The sequence below is a fragment of the Castor canadensis genome, chromosome 11 (genome assembly GCF_047511655.1).
Source record: "Castor canadensis chromosome 11, mCasCan1.hap1v2, whole genome shotgun sequence".
Lineage (NCBI taxonomy): Eukaryota > Metazoa > Chordata > Mammalia > Rodentia > Castoridae > Castor > Castor canadensis.
The window spans coordinates 142,710,254-142,726,067 of NC_133396.1; the positions used below are offsets into that span (position 1 = coordinate 142,710,254).

General features: G+C 35.9%; 1 protein-coding gene across 1 annotated transcript in view; it reads right to left on the minus strand.

Moving 5' to 3' along the window:
- The window catches only part of Dnah14 (dynein axonemal heavy chain 14), a 279,653-nt gene that overhangs the window by 230,514 nt on the left and 33,325 nt on the right, over positions 1–15,814 (minus strand). Inside the window, exons 3-6 of the mRNA XM_074044804.1 lie at positions 12,656–12,783; positions 10,109–10,261; positions 8,723–8,838; positions 6,815–6,877 (exon numbers count right to left, since the gene is read on the minus strand). Of these exons, the coding sequence (XP_073900905.1) occupies positions 6,815–6,877; positions 8,723–8,838; positions 10,109–10,261; positions 12,656–12,783 (460 nt within the window). The remainder of the gene's footprint in view (positions 1–6,814; positions 6,878–8,722; positions 8,839–10,108; positions 10,262–12,655; positions 12,784–15,814) is intronic.

Here is a 15,814-nt window from a genome sequence, read left to right on the forward strand (position 1 = left end):
ACTAAAACATCATAAACAGCTACAGTAAGATGGCAGGATACAAAATAAACCTACAAAAATCATTAGCTTTTCTATACACCAACAACAAACAAACTGAGAAGAAATACATGGAAACAATTCCATTCACAATAGCCTCAAAAAAAAATCAAATACCTAGGAGTAAATTTAACAAAGGATGTGAATGACCTCTACAAGGAGAATTACAAACTCCTGAAGAAAGAGATCGAGGAAGATTACAGAAAATGGAAAGATCTCCCGTGCTCATGGATCGGTAGAATCATCATAGTAAAATTGGCTATAATACCGAAAGCAATCTACATGTTTAATGCAATTCCCATCAAAATCGCAATGATTTTCATCACAGAGACAGAAAAATCTACTCTAAAGTTCATTTGGAAACACAAGACACCGCGAATAGCCAAGGCAATACTCAGCAAAAAGAGCAATGCTGGAGGTATCACAATACCTGACTTCAAACTCTATTACAAAGCAATAGCAATAAAAACAGCATAGTACTGGCATAAAAACAGACATGAAGACCAGTGGAACAGAATAGAGGACCCAGATATGAATCCACACAACTATACCCACCTCATTTTTGACAAAGGTGCCAAAAATATACGATGGAGAAAAGACAGCCTCCTCAGCAAATGTTGCTGGGAAAAGTGGTTACCTGTCTGCAAGAAACTGAAACGAGATCCATGTCTATCACCCTGTACTAGTATCAACTCAAAATGGATCAAGGACCTAAATATCAGACCTGAAACTCTGAAGCTACTAAAGGAAGGAGCAGGAAACACTCTGGAACAAATAGGTATAGGCAAAGACTTCCTCAATACAACCCCAGCAGCCCAGCAACTAAGAGAAAGGATGGACAAATGGGACTTCATAAAATTAAAAAGCTTCTGCACAACAAAAGAAATGGTCTCTAAACTGAAGAGACCACCCAGAGTGGGAGAAAATATTTGCCAGCTATACATCAGACAAAGGACTGATAACCAGAATATACAGGGAACTGAAGAAACTAAACTCTCCTAAAATCAATGAACCAATTAAAAAATGGGCAATAGAACTTTCTCAAAAGAAGAAATTCAAATGGCCAAAAAACACATGAAAAAATGCTTACCATCTCTAGCCATAAAGGAAATGCAAACTCAAAACCACACTAAGATTCCACCTCACCCCTGTTAGAATAGCCATCATCAAAAACACCATAAACAACATGTGTTGGCGAGGATGTGGGGAAAAAGGAACCCTAATTCACTGCTGGTGAGAATGCAAGCTGGTACAACCACTCTGGAAAAAAATCTGGAGACTCTTTAAAAATCTAAACATAGACCTGCCATATGATCCAGCAATCCCATTCCTGGGGATATACCCAAAGAAATACAACACAGATTACTCCAGAGGTACCTGCACACCCATGTTTATTGCGGCACTATTCACAATAGCCAAGTTACGGAAACAGCCAAGATGCCCCACCACTGACGAATGGATTAAGAACATGTGGTATCTATACACAATGGAATTTTATGCAGCCATGAAGAACAAAATGTTATCATTTGCTGGTAAGTGGATGGAATTGGAGAACATCATTCTGAGTGAGGTTAGCCTGGCCCAAAAGACAAAAAATCGTGTGTTCTCCCTCATATGCGGACATTAGATCAAGGGCAAACACAACAAGGGGATTGAACTTTGAGCACATGATAAAAGCGAGAGCACACTAGGAAGATATGAGGATAGGTAAGACACCTAAATAATTAGCTAGCATTTGTTGTCCTTAACACAGAGAAACTAAAGCAGATTACCTTAACAGCAACTGAGACCAATAGGAGAAGGGGACCAGGAACTAGAGAAAAGTTTAGATCAAAAAGAATTAACCTAGATGGTAACACACACGCACAGGAAATTAATGTGAGTCAATGCCCTGTATAGCTATCCTAGCTCAGCCAGCAAAAACACTTGGTCCTTCCTATTATTGCTTATACTCTTTCTTCAACAAAATTAGAGATAAGGGCAAAATAGTTTCTGCTGGGTATCAGGGTGGTTGGGAGAGGGAGGGGGCGGAGTGGGTGGTAAGGGAGGGTGTGGGGGCAAGGGGGAGAAATGACCCAAGCATTGTATGCACATATGAATAATAAAAAAATGAAAAATAAAAAAATAAAAACAAAATGAAATATCCTAAAAACTAAAAAAAATGTTAACCAAGGAAATTCACCATATTAAATAATTATGTACTGTGATCAAGTAGAATTTATTCCAGAGATGACAGTCTGGTTTAGTGTTCAAAAATGAATCAATGAAATTCATGATATTAATAGGATAAAATGAAAAATCACATGATCAATTAATTGATGCAGAAAAGGCAACTGACAAAATGAAAGACACTTGCGTGATAAAACCGTCATAAAAATAGGAATAGAGTAATAAATAGGAATAGAGACTATTTAAAAAAAACTTAAAAAACTAACTTTACCCTTAGGAGTGAAAGACTGAATTCTTTCAATTTCCCCTAAGATAGGGAACGAGTCAAGATAATCCTGAGAGTTCTAGGCTACATAAGGTAAGAGTAGGAAATAAAGGTATTCTGATCAGAAAGGAAGAAAAAAATGTTCCTAGTTGCAAATGACATATTTTCCTGTGTAGACAATCCCAAGGAACATACAAAAACAAATCCCATCTTTGGACTATTAAGTGTGTTCACCAAGGTCACAACAATAAGCATACAGCATAAAACATCAACATAAAAAATTAATTATATTTCTACATATTAGTGGTGAACATGTGGACAAAGAAATTAAAAATAAAATATCACTTATAATTTCTCAAAATAAAATATATAGAAATAAATCTAATAAAACATTATGGTGACTAATTTTATGTATCAACTTGATTTGCTCAATAGGTAACCAGACAATTGTTTAAACATTATTCTGGATGTATCTGTGAGATATTTTAGCATTTTGTTGTTGTTGCCATTTTCCTTTGTTTTTGGCACAGGGCCTTGTATATAGCCTATGCTGGCCTCAGACTTGTGATCTTCCTGCCTCTGCTTCCTAAGTGCTATGGTTAGCAATGCTAACATCTGAAAAAGTAGACAGAGCAATGCAGTTTGCTCCCCTTAATGTGACAGGGTCTCATCAAATCCACTGAAGGCTTGAGTAAAACAAAAAGGTGAGTAAGAGAATTAGAATTCTCTTTGTCCTTTACTTCAAGCTGTAGTATCAATTTTCTCTTGCTCTTGAACTTGGACTGGAACTTATATGATTGGCTTGCCTGGTTTTCAGGATTTGGTCTCAGACTGGAACTATACCATCAGATCTCCTGGGTCTCCAGCTTGCCAACTATAGGTACTGGAATATCTTGGCCTCCATAATGCATGAGCCAACTCCTCATAACAAATCTCTTTTTATATACACACATAGTAGGTAAATGTGCATGAACACACACCCACACACACACAAAACCCTGTTGGTTCTGTTTCTCTGGAGAACACAGACTAAAATGACAGTTCAGACTTGCACACTGAAAACTACACAATGGTGATGAGGAAAGACATCAAACAGACCCAGAGATGATATATCCTACTCATGGTTGGGAGGACATGACACAGTGAACATGTCCAATCTCCCCAAATTGCCATAAAGGCTTAATGCAGCTCCTACAAAAACTCAAGAAGGATTACTTATAGATACAGGATAGCTTATTCTAAAATGTACATGGAAAGACAAAGGAACTAGAATGACTAAAACAATTTTGAAGAATAAAAGAATAAAGTAGAGGGAATCAGTTTACCTGAGTCCAAAACTTTAATACAGCTACAATAATCAATAAGGGTGTTTTGACAGAGGAATGGGCAGAAAGATCAAAAGAATAGAATAGTGAAGCCAAGAATAGACCACAAACATACCCAACTTTCTGGGGGAATGAGGTCTTGATATGTAGCTCAAGTTAGCCTAGAACTCGTGACTTCCCTACCTCAGCTTCCTGAGAGCAGGGTTTAAAGACATGAAATACCATGCCTAGCCATACCCAAATTATTTTTGACAAATGTGCAAAAACAGTTCATTGGAAGAAAGACAGCCTGTCAACAAATGGTGCTGGAGCAGCAAATCATCCATAGATAAGAGAGAGAACCTTGCCCAAATTTCATGCCCTGAACAAGAACGAACCCTAATTAAATCACGCAAAGCATAAAAACTAAAAATCTTTAGATAAAACAGCAGAAAACTTTTGGGATCCAAGACTAGGCAGAGTTCTTAGATTTGTGATGCTAAAAAGCATGCTTCCATAAAAGGAAAAAATTGATAAATTATATTTCACCAAATTTTAAAAACTTTGCTTTGTGAAAGGTCCTGTTAGGAGAATAAAAGCACAAGGCACACAAGATTTGATGATGGCCAGCAACAATCCCCTTTTTTTTCAATCCCTCACCCCCATTCCTTGCTCCAGTCCCACTGCAGCAAAAGGTGTCACTTTAACAAGGGGAGGAGTTGAGTTCAGCTAAGTCCACATCAAAGCCCTCTCAGGTCAGTGGTGCTCTGAAGCCAATTACTGTACATTTCCAAAGAACAAGGTAACTATAGGACTAATGCCTGGCATGGAATATATGCCAGATAAATATTCTTATATTAAAATCAAAACACAAATGACCAGGAGAAAATGTAAACCACGTATCTGACAAAGAATATTTGGAATATAAAAAGAACTTTCAAAAACTCAACAGCAAAAAAGCAAACAATCCGATTAGAATATGGACAAAAGACATGAAGAGACATTTCATAAGGAGGAAAAAAGATGGCAAATAACCACCTCAAAACCACATCAAGGAGCTGGGATGTAGCTCAGTGGTACAGCGCTTGCCTAGCATTCACGAGGCCCTGGGTTCGATCCTAGCACCAAAAAAGAAAAGACAAAAACAAAACAAAACAAACCATATCAAAAGACATCAACAGTAGGGAATAAAAGTTAAAACCACAATATTAGGGAAATGAAAACTGAAATCATGAGAAGATATCAGCACACATCCATTATGATGTCTAAAATAAAAAACAGTGACAACACCAAATGGTGTCAAGGAAATGGAGAAAATAGGTCACTCATACCTTGCTTGTGAAAGAAAAATAGTACAACATTCTAGAAAAGCTTGGTATTATTACTTTTTGGCAGTACTGAGGTTTGAAGGCGGGGCCTCACACTTGTCAGGCAGGTGCTCTACCACTTGAGTCACACCCCAGTTCTTTTATGCTTTAGTTATTTTTTTTGGTTAGGAACTTATGGTTTTGCCTAGGGCCAGTCTTGGACCATGACCATCCTATCTATGGCCTTCCACATACCTGGGATTATAGCATGTACTATCATGCCTAACTTATTGCTTGAGATGGGGCCTTGCTAACTTTTCACTTAGGCTAGCCTTGAACTATGATCCTCCCTATCTCTGCCTATCTCCCAAGTAGCTGAGATTACAGCTTGCACCACCACAGTGGCTAAATTTGGTAGTTTATTTAAGAACTAAACATAGCTGGGCGTGGAGGTACACACCTAAAATCCCAACACTTGGAAGGCTGATGCAGGAGGATCTTAAGTTCAAGGCCAGCCTGGGCTACTTAGTGAGATCCTGTTTCAAACAAACAAACAATATCAAAACTAAAACATGCAATTACCATATGACCCAGCAATTGCACTCTTGGGCATTTACCCCAGAGAAATAAAAACTTAGTTTTCAAAAAAGTATCTATACGCAAATGCTCACAGTGGCTTTCAATGATAGCCAAAAGCTAGAAACTACCCAGGTGTACTTCAGCAGGTAAATAGTTAAACAAACGTACACCATATCATAAACATTGTGAACAACAGAAAGGAACCCTCCACAGATAAAGCAGCCTGGGTGAATCTCTAGATTCCGCTACATGAAGAGTCAATCCCAAAGGTGATGTACTGGATGATTCCACCTCTGTGTCATTCTTCTGTTAAAATACGATGGACAAACAAAGGCTATACATATTTAATGTTTGCACCTTGATATGTTTGGAGGGAAGTATACATCTGTGAACCATCATCACAATCCATGTCAAAACCTCTGAGTGCTTCCTCCCTTCTTTCTTTCTTTCTTCTTCTTATCATCTGTCATAAAAACTCTTGAAATGACATAATTATAGAAATTGTTGCCTCAGGTTAACAAGAGGTAGGAATGGGAGGAAAGTGAGGACAGCCACCAAGGCCAAGCTGAAGGATCCTGTGGTGATGGGAACATTCTGTAGCTTGGTAATATTAATGCCAATGTCCTAGTTTGCAAAGTGTACTATAGTTTTGTAAACTGTTTCCCTTTTGGGGAAAACAGGGTCATGCATTTCAATCCATGATTATCCCCAAATGAAAACTCTAATAAAAGCAACAAAACACTTGGCTGTTTGAGATGATACAAAATATCTCCTATCCTGAATGACTCAATTATTCTTCTTAGAAGCAAAAGGTAAGACAAAGTGACCAGGGGAACTCACCATGGTTCTTCATAGTATTATGACTACAGAATGGTATCCTGTGAAACATAGGAAGTTTTTAACTGTCTTTAAAAGAATAAAGGCGGGTTAAATCATGGAGTGGGGGTATAGCTCAGTGTTAAAGCATCTGCTTACCATGCAGTAGGCCCTACATTCTATCCCTAGCATTGCCCCTCAAAAAAACTGTTAAATATGATCATGAAGACATCCGAATGTGACTTTCCAATCACTGGGTGAAAATTAAATTATATCTGCTTTTAAAGTATAGCTTTGCTTTTCAAATTTTTGTAAGCATATTGAATATTAAGACTTACCTGCTCTTCTCTGTCTTAATTCTTCTAACATTCAATTTCCAGGTAACAAAGGCTTTATTAATTCTGAAAAGAAAAACATTTAAGAAATTCTATACTTGTAAATTGTTCATTTATATAGAATTTAGTAAGAGCTTAGCAATATTAGAAAATTCCCTAGAACATGCTTCATTCATCCTAAGCAGCCTAAAATAAACACTGAACCACATAAAGGTCCTCTCAAACTATCAAAAGAATAAAGACAAGTCATCATTCTCACAAATATGGGATTCATTTACCTATAATATCCCAGGAAGTATTAAAAACTGTAAATTTATTATTTTCCCTTATACATACATTATTTAGCTCACTATTTTGAAAACTAACTCTTATTTGAAAAAAAGTTCAATTTTCAGTGTAGTGGGGTAAGTAAAAATTCAGGTAACTTATGTTATTTTGATATTTATAATAGTTATGAAAACAAAGATACATATGTCACTTTTCAAAGCTCAAAGAACCTGTTCAAGAAGGAAATGAACCATTTCCCTGAGGATTACTTGTACATCATAATCTGCATCCATGAGGAAGACAGGCCAACTCTCTGCAGTTCTCCCTCAGCTTTTCCATTTTACATCAGGAGGGCCAGCTCAGTGCTACATCACAATTACTCATTTGGTGGCCTCTTCCCCTTGAGGAAAATGACCACTGACCTGTGACCCCTTGATGGCAAAGAACCAGAGAGTGAGGGACAATGATGGAATACGAGTGCCCAAGAAGCCAGCCAAACAACCAATCTTAGTGATGATGTTGGCCAATGTGAAATAAAGAAATCTGAAAGAGGCATGGTATGATCTATCTAGTGGTGACAGCGGGGTATTTGAGTTCTCCCACTATCACTGTGTTGGGGTCCATCTGTGCTTTGAAGTCCAGTAGGGTTTTGCACATTGGACACATCAAAGTTTGGCACATATATGTTAAGAATTATTGACATAATTATTTCCTCTTGATGGATTGTTCTTTTTATTAATATGAAGTGACCTTCATTATCTCTTCTGACTGATTTTAGTCTTAAGTCTATTTTATCAGATATAATTACAGCTATACCTGCTTGTTCTGGGGGTCCATTTGCTTGGAAAATCTTCTCCCACCCTTTCATTCTAAACCAATGTTTATTTTTCTCAGTGAGATATGGTTTTTTTGGTATATGTATACATGTATACACACATTTGTACACTTTCTCTCACTTCCTAGTCCCCAGCAGATAGCAACAGACCACAAGAAAAGGCAGCTATTAGAGAAGAAACAAGACAACTATAAAATTAGGTACTATACAAACACTGAAAGAACAGTAGCTATAGACTACACTGTGATAGCTGAGTCCCGAGAGCCCTGTTGCAACAGGTGGAACACACTGTGCTTATCTAGTTCCTTAGCGCTCGGTAATTTTTCAGTGATGGGCTTGACTCAACAAGATGCCCTCAGGTTCCTTACTCTGTTTTATTTTCCTTAGTTTGCATGTTTCCATGTTTGTTATCTCTCACCCACTATAATAGGCTCTTAGAGTAAGCTACTTGGTTTGTTCAATATAGTAACCCCAGCATCTAGAATAATTCCTGATTCTTAATGGACACTCAGTAAATGTTTATTTAATAAAAATGCATGGAAAATGGTAAAGTAAGGTCTGTATGGTCTATTTGACTTTGCTCGACAATAATAATTTTCATAAAATTTATCAAAAAGGACTAAAATTAAGAGTTTTAATACTTAAATGAGTAATCTTCCTTATGTAAAACACGTTTATGGAGTGCCCCCTCACTCCTGTAATTCCCTATAAATGGCGCCATTATAGTGGAACCCAGATGTCATCCAGGTAGTTGACCTTTGCAATAGAATCAAACTATAAAGGATTAGTTTTGTTTTTATTCATCTCACCGGAAATTAGAAAACATCTTTAACTGCTGTAGGAAATAGTAGCGTTTTCTGTCTGACAGCCATTCCAAAGCAGGTATAAGCTCTATTTCTTCTGTATTATCACTTATTTTAGTAACCTACAGGTATAAAGCACAGAAACGTGACTATTTCTTTGATAAGGAGGTGCCATTTTCAAGAAATTAAAGACAGCTTTATTTAGTTCCTAACTACTTGCCTTTCAAATTAAGCTTTTTTCTACATTGGAGCCCTTACCTATCTCATCTGCACCCAAACTTAACTTCCCTAACACAGCTCCCAGACTTGCCATTTTCTCCTACTGGACTTCTATGCTCTAGCAGAGTGAGGATAAGAGAAATTTCCTCCCTACCCAGAGATGCTTCACAACTGATTATTAAAATTTTGACTCTCATAATTTTCATGTTTTCTATAAAAGTAGTATTTGTGAATTCAGCTGGAGATGTGGTTTAGAGGTAGAGTGCCTATATGTGAGGCCATAGGTTTGGTCCCCAAAGTGTATGTACATATTTGGGAGTCCAATTTTTACTACACAGAGTAGTAGTTCAGTTTACAATCCCACTGTCCTGATATACAGATATACACTTTGACATACAAGAATTGTATGCCCTTTATAAAGGAATTCTTCCTCTTCCAAGTCCGTCTCCTTCACCCAATGTTAATATTGTCTTAAATTTCTTCCATAAATCAAAGTATGCCTATATCAGCATGTATATATCTACACATATTTTCATTTATACAGAACTTCCTTCCATTTTCACTTGATATTGCATGTTTGAGGTATTTTCACATCTGCACATACAGCTCTATTTCATTACAGGTGTGATCCTGCCCAAGGTTACTTAGAGTTTATTTTAGTTGGAAGGCTGGGAAAGCAGAGGAAGATACACAGATATTAAACAACGGATCAAAACAAGTAACTGAATAATTACAACTTGAGGTAAGTATTAATGTGCTATGGTAAGAGTATACTAGAGGGATTTTTTAATGTGATAATGAAGTTTCTGACAAATGTGTCAATAAGGAATATTCTTTCTTTGTATTATCATTCCAAATACCAGAAAATACCTGTTCTAGTTCTCCCTTTAAAAATGATACCCAATATTAATAAAATATTTGAGAGGTGAGAAAGTTCTTAAAATTGAATTCTTAAACCTAAGTCTGTACAAAGAAGGAAAAAATCACTATAAAATAACTTTCTCTCAAGGAGATTCTTAGATAAAATATATGGCACTAAATTCTAAATTGCATATTTTCTGATTTTCATGATTTTCCTGCCACAGCCTCACAAGTGCTGGGATTACAGGCATGCACTGCTATCCCACTTTAAAATGATAAATCTGGAAGCTGAAGACATCCATTATATATTACCTTTGAGATAAATGAAGCAGTAATAATCCAAAATTCCTTGCATTTCCTAGCTATATGGGCAGAGACTACCTGAAGATCATACGGATTGTAAAGGTCTTTAATGTTATCCCGAGGAAGGCAATATACAAATTCACCACCATCTTTTAAAGTTTCCTGAGGTGAAAAAAAAACACCTTAATTTGAATAATTAACTAATAAGGTGACTGAGCAGTTAATTGAAACAATTTTAATACAGATTAAAAATAATAGCATTGTAGAAAACTAACATCAATTTTATTATCATGTCTAATAAAAGTTCAACAAGGTCAATCTTGTGATAGATTTAATATATTTAATTTTTATCCTTAAACAATGTAGTAGCAAAATATTCAGAAAAAAATTACTCCTGTACTTACTGACGCACGGTTACTAACCTACAAAGTGTGATGGCATAGCTTTTAGATGCTGTCTTCCAATGAATTTGCCTGGCAACACCAGAAATCTTCCAGACACATGAAGCTTACCTAATAACTATAGCTAAGATTTGTCAAGTAATAAATATTTAAGAGTACCAAGTGCTTCACACATATTAACAATGATGAGTTTAATATCTATAATCTCTTAAATTTGAAGGATTAAAGTTTGAGGAGCTGGTGGAGTGGCTCAAGTGGTAAAAGCGCCTGCCTAGCAAGGGTAAGGCCCCAAGTTCATATCCCAGTACTACCAAAAAAAAAAAAAGATTAAAGTTTGATACTTAAATCTCATTAAAGATGCAGAAATAAATATTATATTAAATCAGGTAATTTGAAAAAAAGTCACAGATTCAAGAAATGGCAAGGCATGGTTTTAAATCCAAGTCTGATTCTAAACTCACATTCAAAGCTTCTGCAGTAAATGATAGCATCTCTCCCTCATTTACTTGGTATTATTTAGAAATTGGACATTCTACATGAAGAAAACTTTTAAGTGTAATTTCTAAAGCTATTTTCTTTAAGGTTTGAAACTTGTTTTGTTGATGCAAATAATTCTAAAATCATAAGGAAATTTAATTTTGTCTTTTCTGGATAAATTTTATTATTCAAAAAGTATTTAGCAATAATTGATGCCTTCAGAAGCTACTGAGTTAAGTAACTAAAGTTTCTAATTTCTATAGTTTTAAATTTTGGATTCATTTTATACAGTTTTTAAATCTTTTCTTCCATGAAGATTATTTGTTTCTTTCCAATTGTTTTAGCTTCTACTTTTTTATTTTGGCTTCTGATATAATCTGGACTAAGAAATCTGCAAAAACAAGTTTAAATCCTGTGAATAAGAGGAAATTAATAACTGAGTGATGACTAGTAGAGTGCACAGGCTTTATTATAGTTATTTGGCCACTTAAGGCATTTTTGTTCTGAATTATAATTCCAAATGTGAGGTTATTAGAAACTTAACATATATATTATTTTAGATGGATCACATACGCAATTAAAAATCAACTATAGAAGTGTATGCTTTAATTAAATGATTTTTCAATTAAACAAGTGTTGCTTCCATATTCTCACTCAGTTTTTCCTTTGCAAAGTACAAAGAACCCACATCCAGCTATGGTTTTGTTCTATGCTTCTTTTTAAATACTGTGTCTGCATTCTACCTGGTATCATGACACATGCTTTATTTCATTTAAACTCCACACAACTTTCTAGAACAATTGCTATCATCTCCATTTCCAGGTCAAAGGAGCAAAAGCTAGGAATGTGTAAGAAGCTTGCCCAAGTTAACACCATTGAGTATGCAGAGAATCCAAACTATGTGAATTTGATTCCATTATGTATGTACTTTACATTATGCTGCCTCTGAACAATGATCAAAAGCACATTTATCCAGAGGGAGGTCAACAGACTGTGGTCTGAGTTAGGCATCTGTTTTTGCAAATGAAGTTTTGCTGGACTCACACCATTTGTCTACCAGTGATCCTGCACTACCAATAACAGAGTAAGAGGTTGCAATAACAACACAGGGCCTACAAAGTCTAAAATACTCACTGCCTGGCCCTTGGTAGGAAATATTTGCAGACCTCTGGTTTGGAGCAGTGGTTCTTAACTGTGTATTAGAACCACCCAAGAGCTCAGTAAAATACAAATTGCCAGTCTCCACCCTCCAGAGTTTCTGATTCAGTGTGTCTAGGGTGCAGATGAGAATATGCAGTTCTGATAGGCTTCTTAGATAAGTTTCTTTAGAAGTCACAAAAAGCTGATATGCAAAGAGAATATTCTAGTTTAAGGTAGATGGTATCCTTTCCAATGGACCTAATCAGCTAGAGGAAGGGATGAAGGGGAATAGACACAAATATTTTGATGTATTACAGACTTAAAGTTTATATGCTTTATCCATTTTCATTATTTAAATTGGTGAAATAAAATGATGTGAAATATTTTTCAAAAGCATTAACCATGAAACTATTTATTGTAATTTGGTATTGATGTCACACCTGATTTTGATGCAATAGCTACCATGAATTAAATAAAAATTAAGATAGTTTCATGTGTTCATTTTTGTAGTCCAAAATTGAACAAAATAGAGTAATACCTTTAGAACCTTCCAAGCTGCAACTTCAGGACTATTATATTTCAAATTGTGCTGCCATAATACAGTTTGCCAACCAAGCTTCTCTCTTAGCTCAATAATATGTCTTGTCACATCATCATCTTTTGGTTCTGTTTTAAAAGTCCAATATAAGTACAAATATAGATATCATATCACTTAGAGATAATGTACGGTATTCCAAATATTTCCACATAGAGGGAAAATTAAATGGTAACTTATACCATTAGACATTACATAATGACTACATAATTATATATAGCTTGAAATTTACCTTTAACAGAAACTCAAAAAAAGGAACAATATCTATTTAAAAACATGTCACAATTACAAATAGGAAGCAAGAGAAAAAGACTAGGACAGGAGCCAGTTAAAAGGCTGGAGACAGTCTTCCTGAGGACACTCCTTGCAGACTATATCTCTCTTGATCTCTTGGCTGGCAGCTAACAACTCTTCTTTTTGAAATAGTCTTGTTTCTTGGCTTTTATTGACCATGCTGTGCTCATTATCCCTTAAATTTTTTTTAATTTTTAAAAATTAATTTTAAAATTGTACCTATTTATAGAGGTACAATATGATTTAGTATATGCATGAGATGTGTTATGATCAAACCACAGACATTAGCATGAAGTTTATATCTCCGTAACATTTTATCATTCTTTTGTGTTACAAAGCTTTAAAATCCTCTGTTCTGGTTCTTTATAAAGTATGTAATAAATTGTTGTAAACTGTAGTCACCCTACTGTGCTGTTAACACTAGAACTTTTTCCTCTTCATACCTCTGTCTGAACTCCTCCCTGCTCTTTCTAATCTCTAGTGACCACTCTACTCTATGAAATCAACATATTTGATCCCACATATGAATATCAAGTATTTGTCTTTCTGTGCCTGACTTATTCCACTTAACATGATTTCTTCCAGTTCCATTCACATTGCCACACATGGCAGGATTTCATTACTTTTATAGCTGAACAATACTCCATTGTGTATATATCACATTTCAGATGTCCATTCACTTGCCAATGGACTTCGTAGTTGATCTCACATCTTGGCTATTGTGAATAGTGTAACAGTCATTGGTCTTTTTGACACATGGATTTCATTTCCTTTAAATATATTCTCAGCAGTAGGAATTGGTGGATCTCATGGTACTTGTTTTTAATTTTCTGAGGAATCTTCAATATGGTTCCCCATAACAGCTGTACTATTTACATTGCATCAACAGTATACAAGGTTTCTTCTTTCTCTGCATCCTTGCCAGCGTTTATAATTTTTTTGCCTTTTTTGTTTACATAAATGAAATATTTATTACATTCATATTCTCCCTCAAGCTTTTGTTTCAGGAGTTACTTTCTTTTTTCTTATTAGCATGTTAATAGTTGTACAGGGTGTACATTGTGACATTTACATAAGTGCTTACAATATATCTTAATTAGATTTATCCCCTCCATTTTTCTCCTTTATCACTTTTCCCTCTTCTTAGAACAATTTCAACACATTTTATTGTTCTGTTTTCATACATGAATATAAAATGCTTCCAACTTATTCATCCTCCTTCACCCTTTCTTATGCTCTCCCTCCTCCCACTGGTACCCATCCCTGGACAGGACGTATTTTACCTTCCTGTCCTCCTTTTCTTGTCTTTTTGAGTAGCCAGTCTAACTACTGTGAAGTGCTACCTCATTGTGGTTTTTGATTTGCATTTCCCTGATAATAGTGATGCTGAGCAATTTTCATTTGTATATCTTCTTTTGAGAAATGTCTGTTCAGATCGTTTGACCATTTTCTAATTTGATTTTCTAATTTGTTTTCTTCCCCTCTTAACTTTTTTGAGTTCCTTATATATTCTGGACATTAATCCTTTGTTAGTTAAATAGTTTGAAAATAATTTCTCCCATTCTGCAGGTTGTCCTTCACTCTACTGATTGTTCCCTTTGTTGTACATAAGTTTTTATTCAAATTCCTTTTCTGATAGAACAACTCATAAGAGGAAGAGCATACAAAATGCCATGCTGGCAATACCAGCAATCCTAAAATGTTATTTTATATTTCTGGCTCCCCACAAATCACAACCAACATAGGACTAAAACAACTTCTTCACTAAGGATTAAATGAAACCAGCTACTTTATGAAATGCTGTAGTCACCAGCAAGAATCCTAACTGCTTCTTCCTTAACTCCAGCCAAGGAAAGAGAGAGACTAAAATAGGCCTGCTGGCAAGACAGAGTCTTGTGTAATACACTGTCATCACAGAAGGGAGTGACAGCCATCATTCTCATTTTGTTGGTTAGAAGCAGTCACAGGTCCTACCCATATGCAAGGGAGGGCTGAATACCACCACATGGCTGCAGATTTTGTGCTATCTGAGGCATTTATAATTTTGAGTAGATTTCTTAAAAAAAAATAGAAGAAACCTATGAGAGTGAAAGGCTCTGAAGTTTATGGTTTAATAGCTTGGTGATAATAAGGCCATCTCTGGAACATGATATTTCCTATAAAACTTACAATATTGGAATAAATAACAATTTCAGAACCAGGCACTGGTGGTTCATGCCTGTAATCCTAGTTACTTAGGAAGCAGCCTGGGGAAAAAATGTTCATGAGACCCCATCTCAATAGAAGAAGGCTGGGCATGGTAGAGAACCTGTCATCCCAGCAGAAAGCATAAAATAGGAGGATCATTGTCCAGACCAGCCAAGGGCAAAAAGTGAGAGCCTATCTCTAAAATAACCAGAGCAAAAAGGGCTGGAAATACTCAAGTGGGAAAGCACCTGGCTAACAAGTGCAAAGCCCTGAGGTCAAAAAAGAATTTCAGATATAAACTGCCAACTACAAAATGTCAGTGGGAAAAAAAACCTATGTAGATGAACTACTGACATTTGTTAGACAAAATACCATCAACCTGGGAGTGGTGATACTTACCTGCAATCCCAGCACTCAAGAGGCTAAAGAAGAAGAATTGCAAATTTGAGGCCCAAGAGTTCAAGGCTAGTATGAGCTACACAGAGAGACCCTGTCTCAGAAAACTAAGTCTGGGGATATAACTCAATGGTGAGTGCTTGCCTAGAATGGTGTTCCATCTCCAGCACCACACAAAAAAAGGATACTATCAAGTTTTACTACAAGAATAAAACAAAACTATAT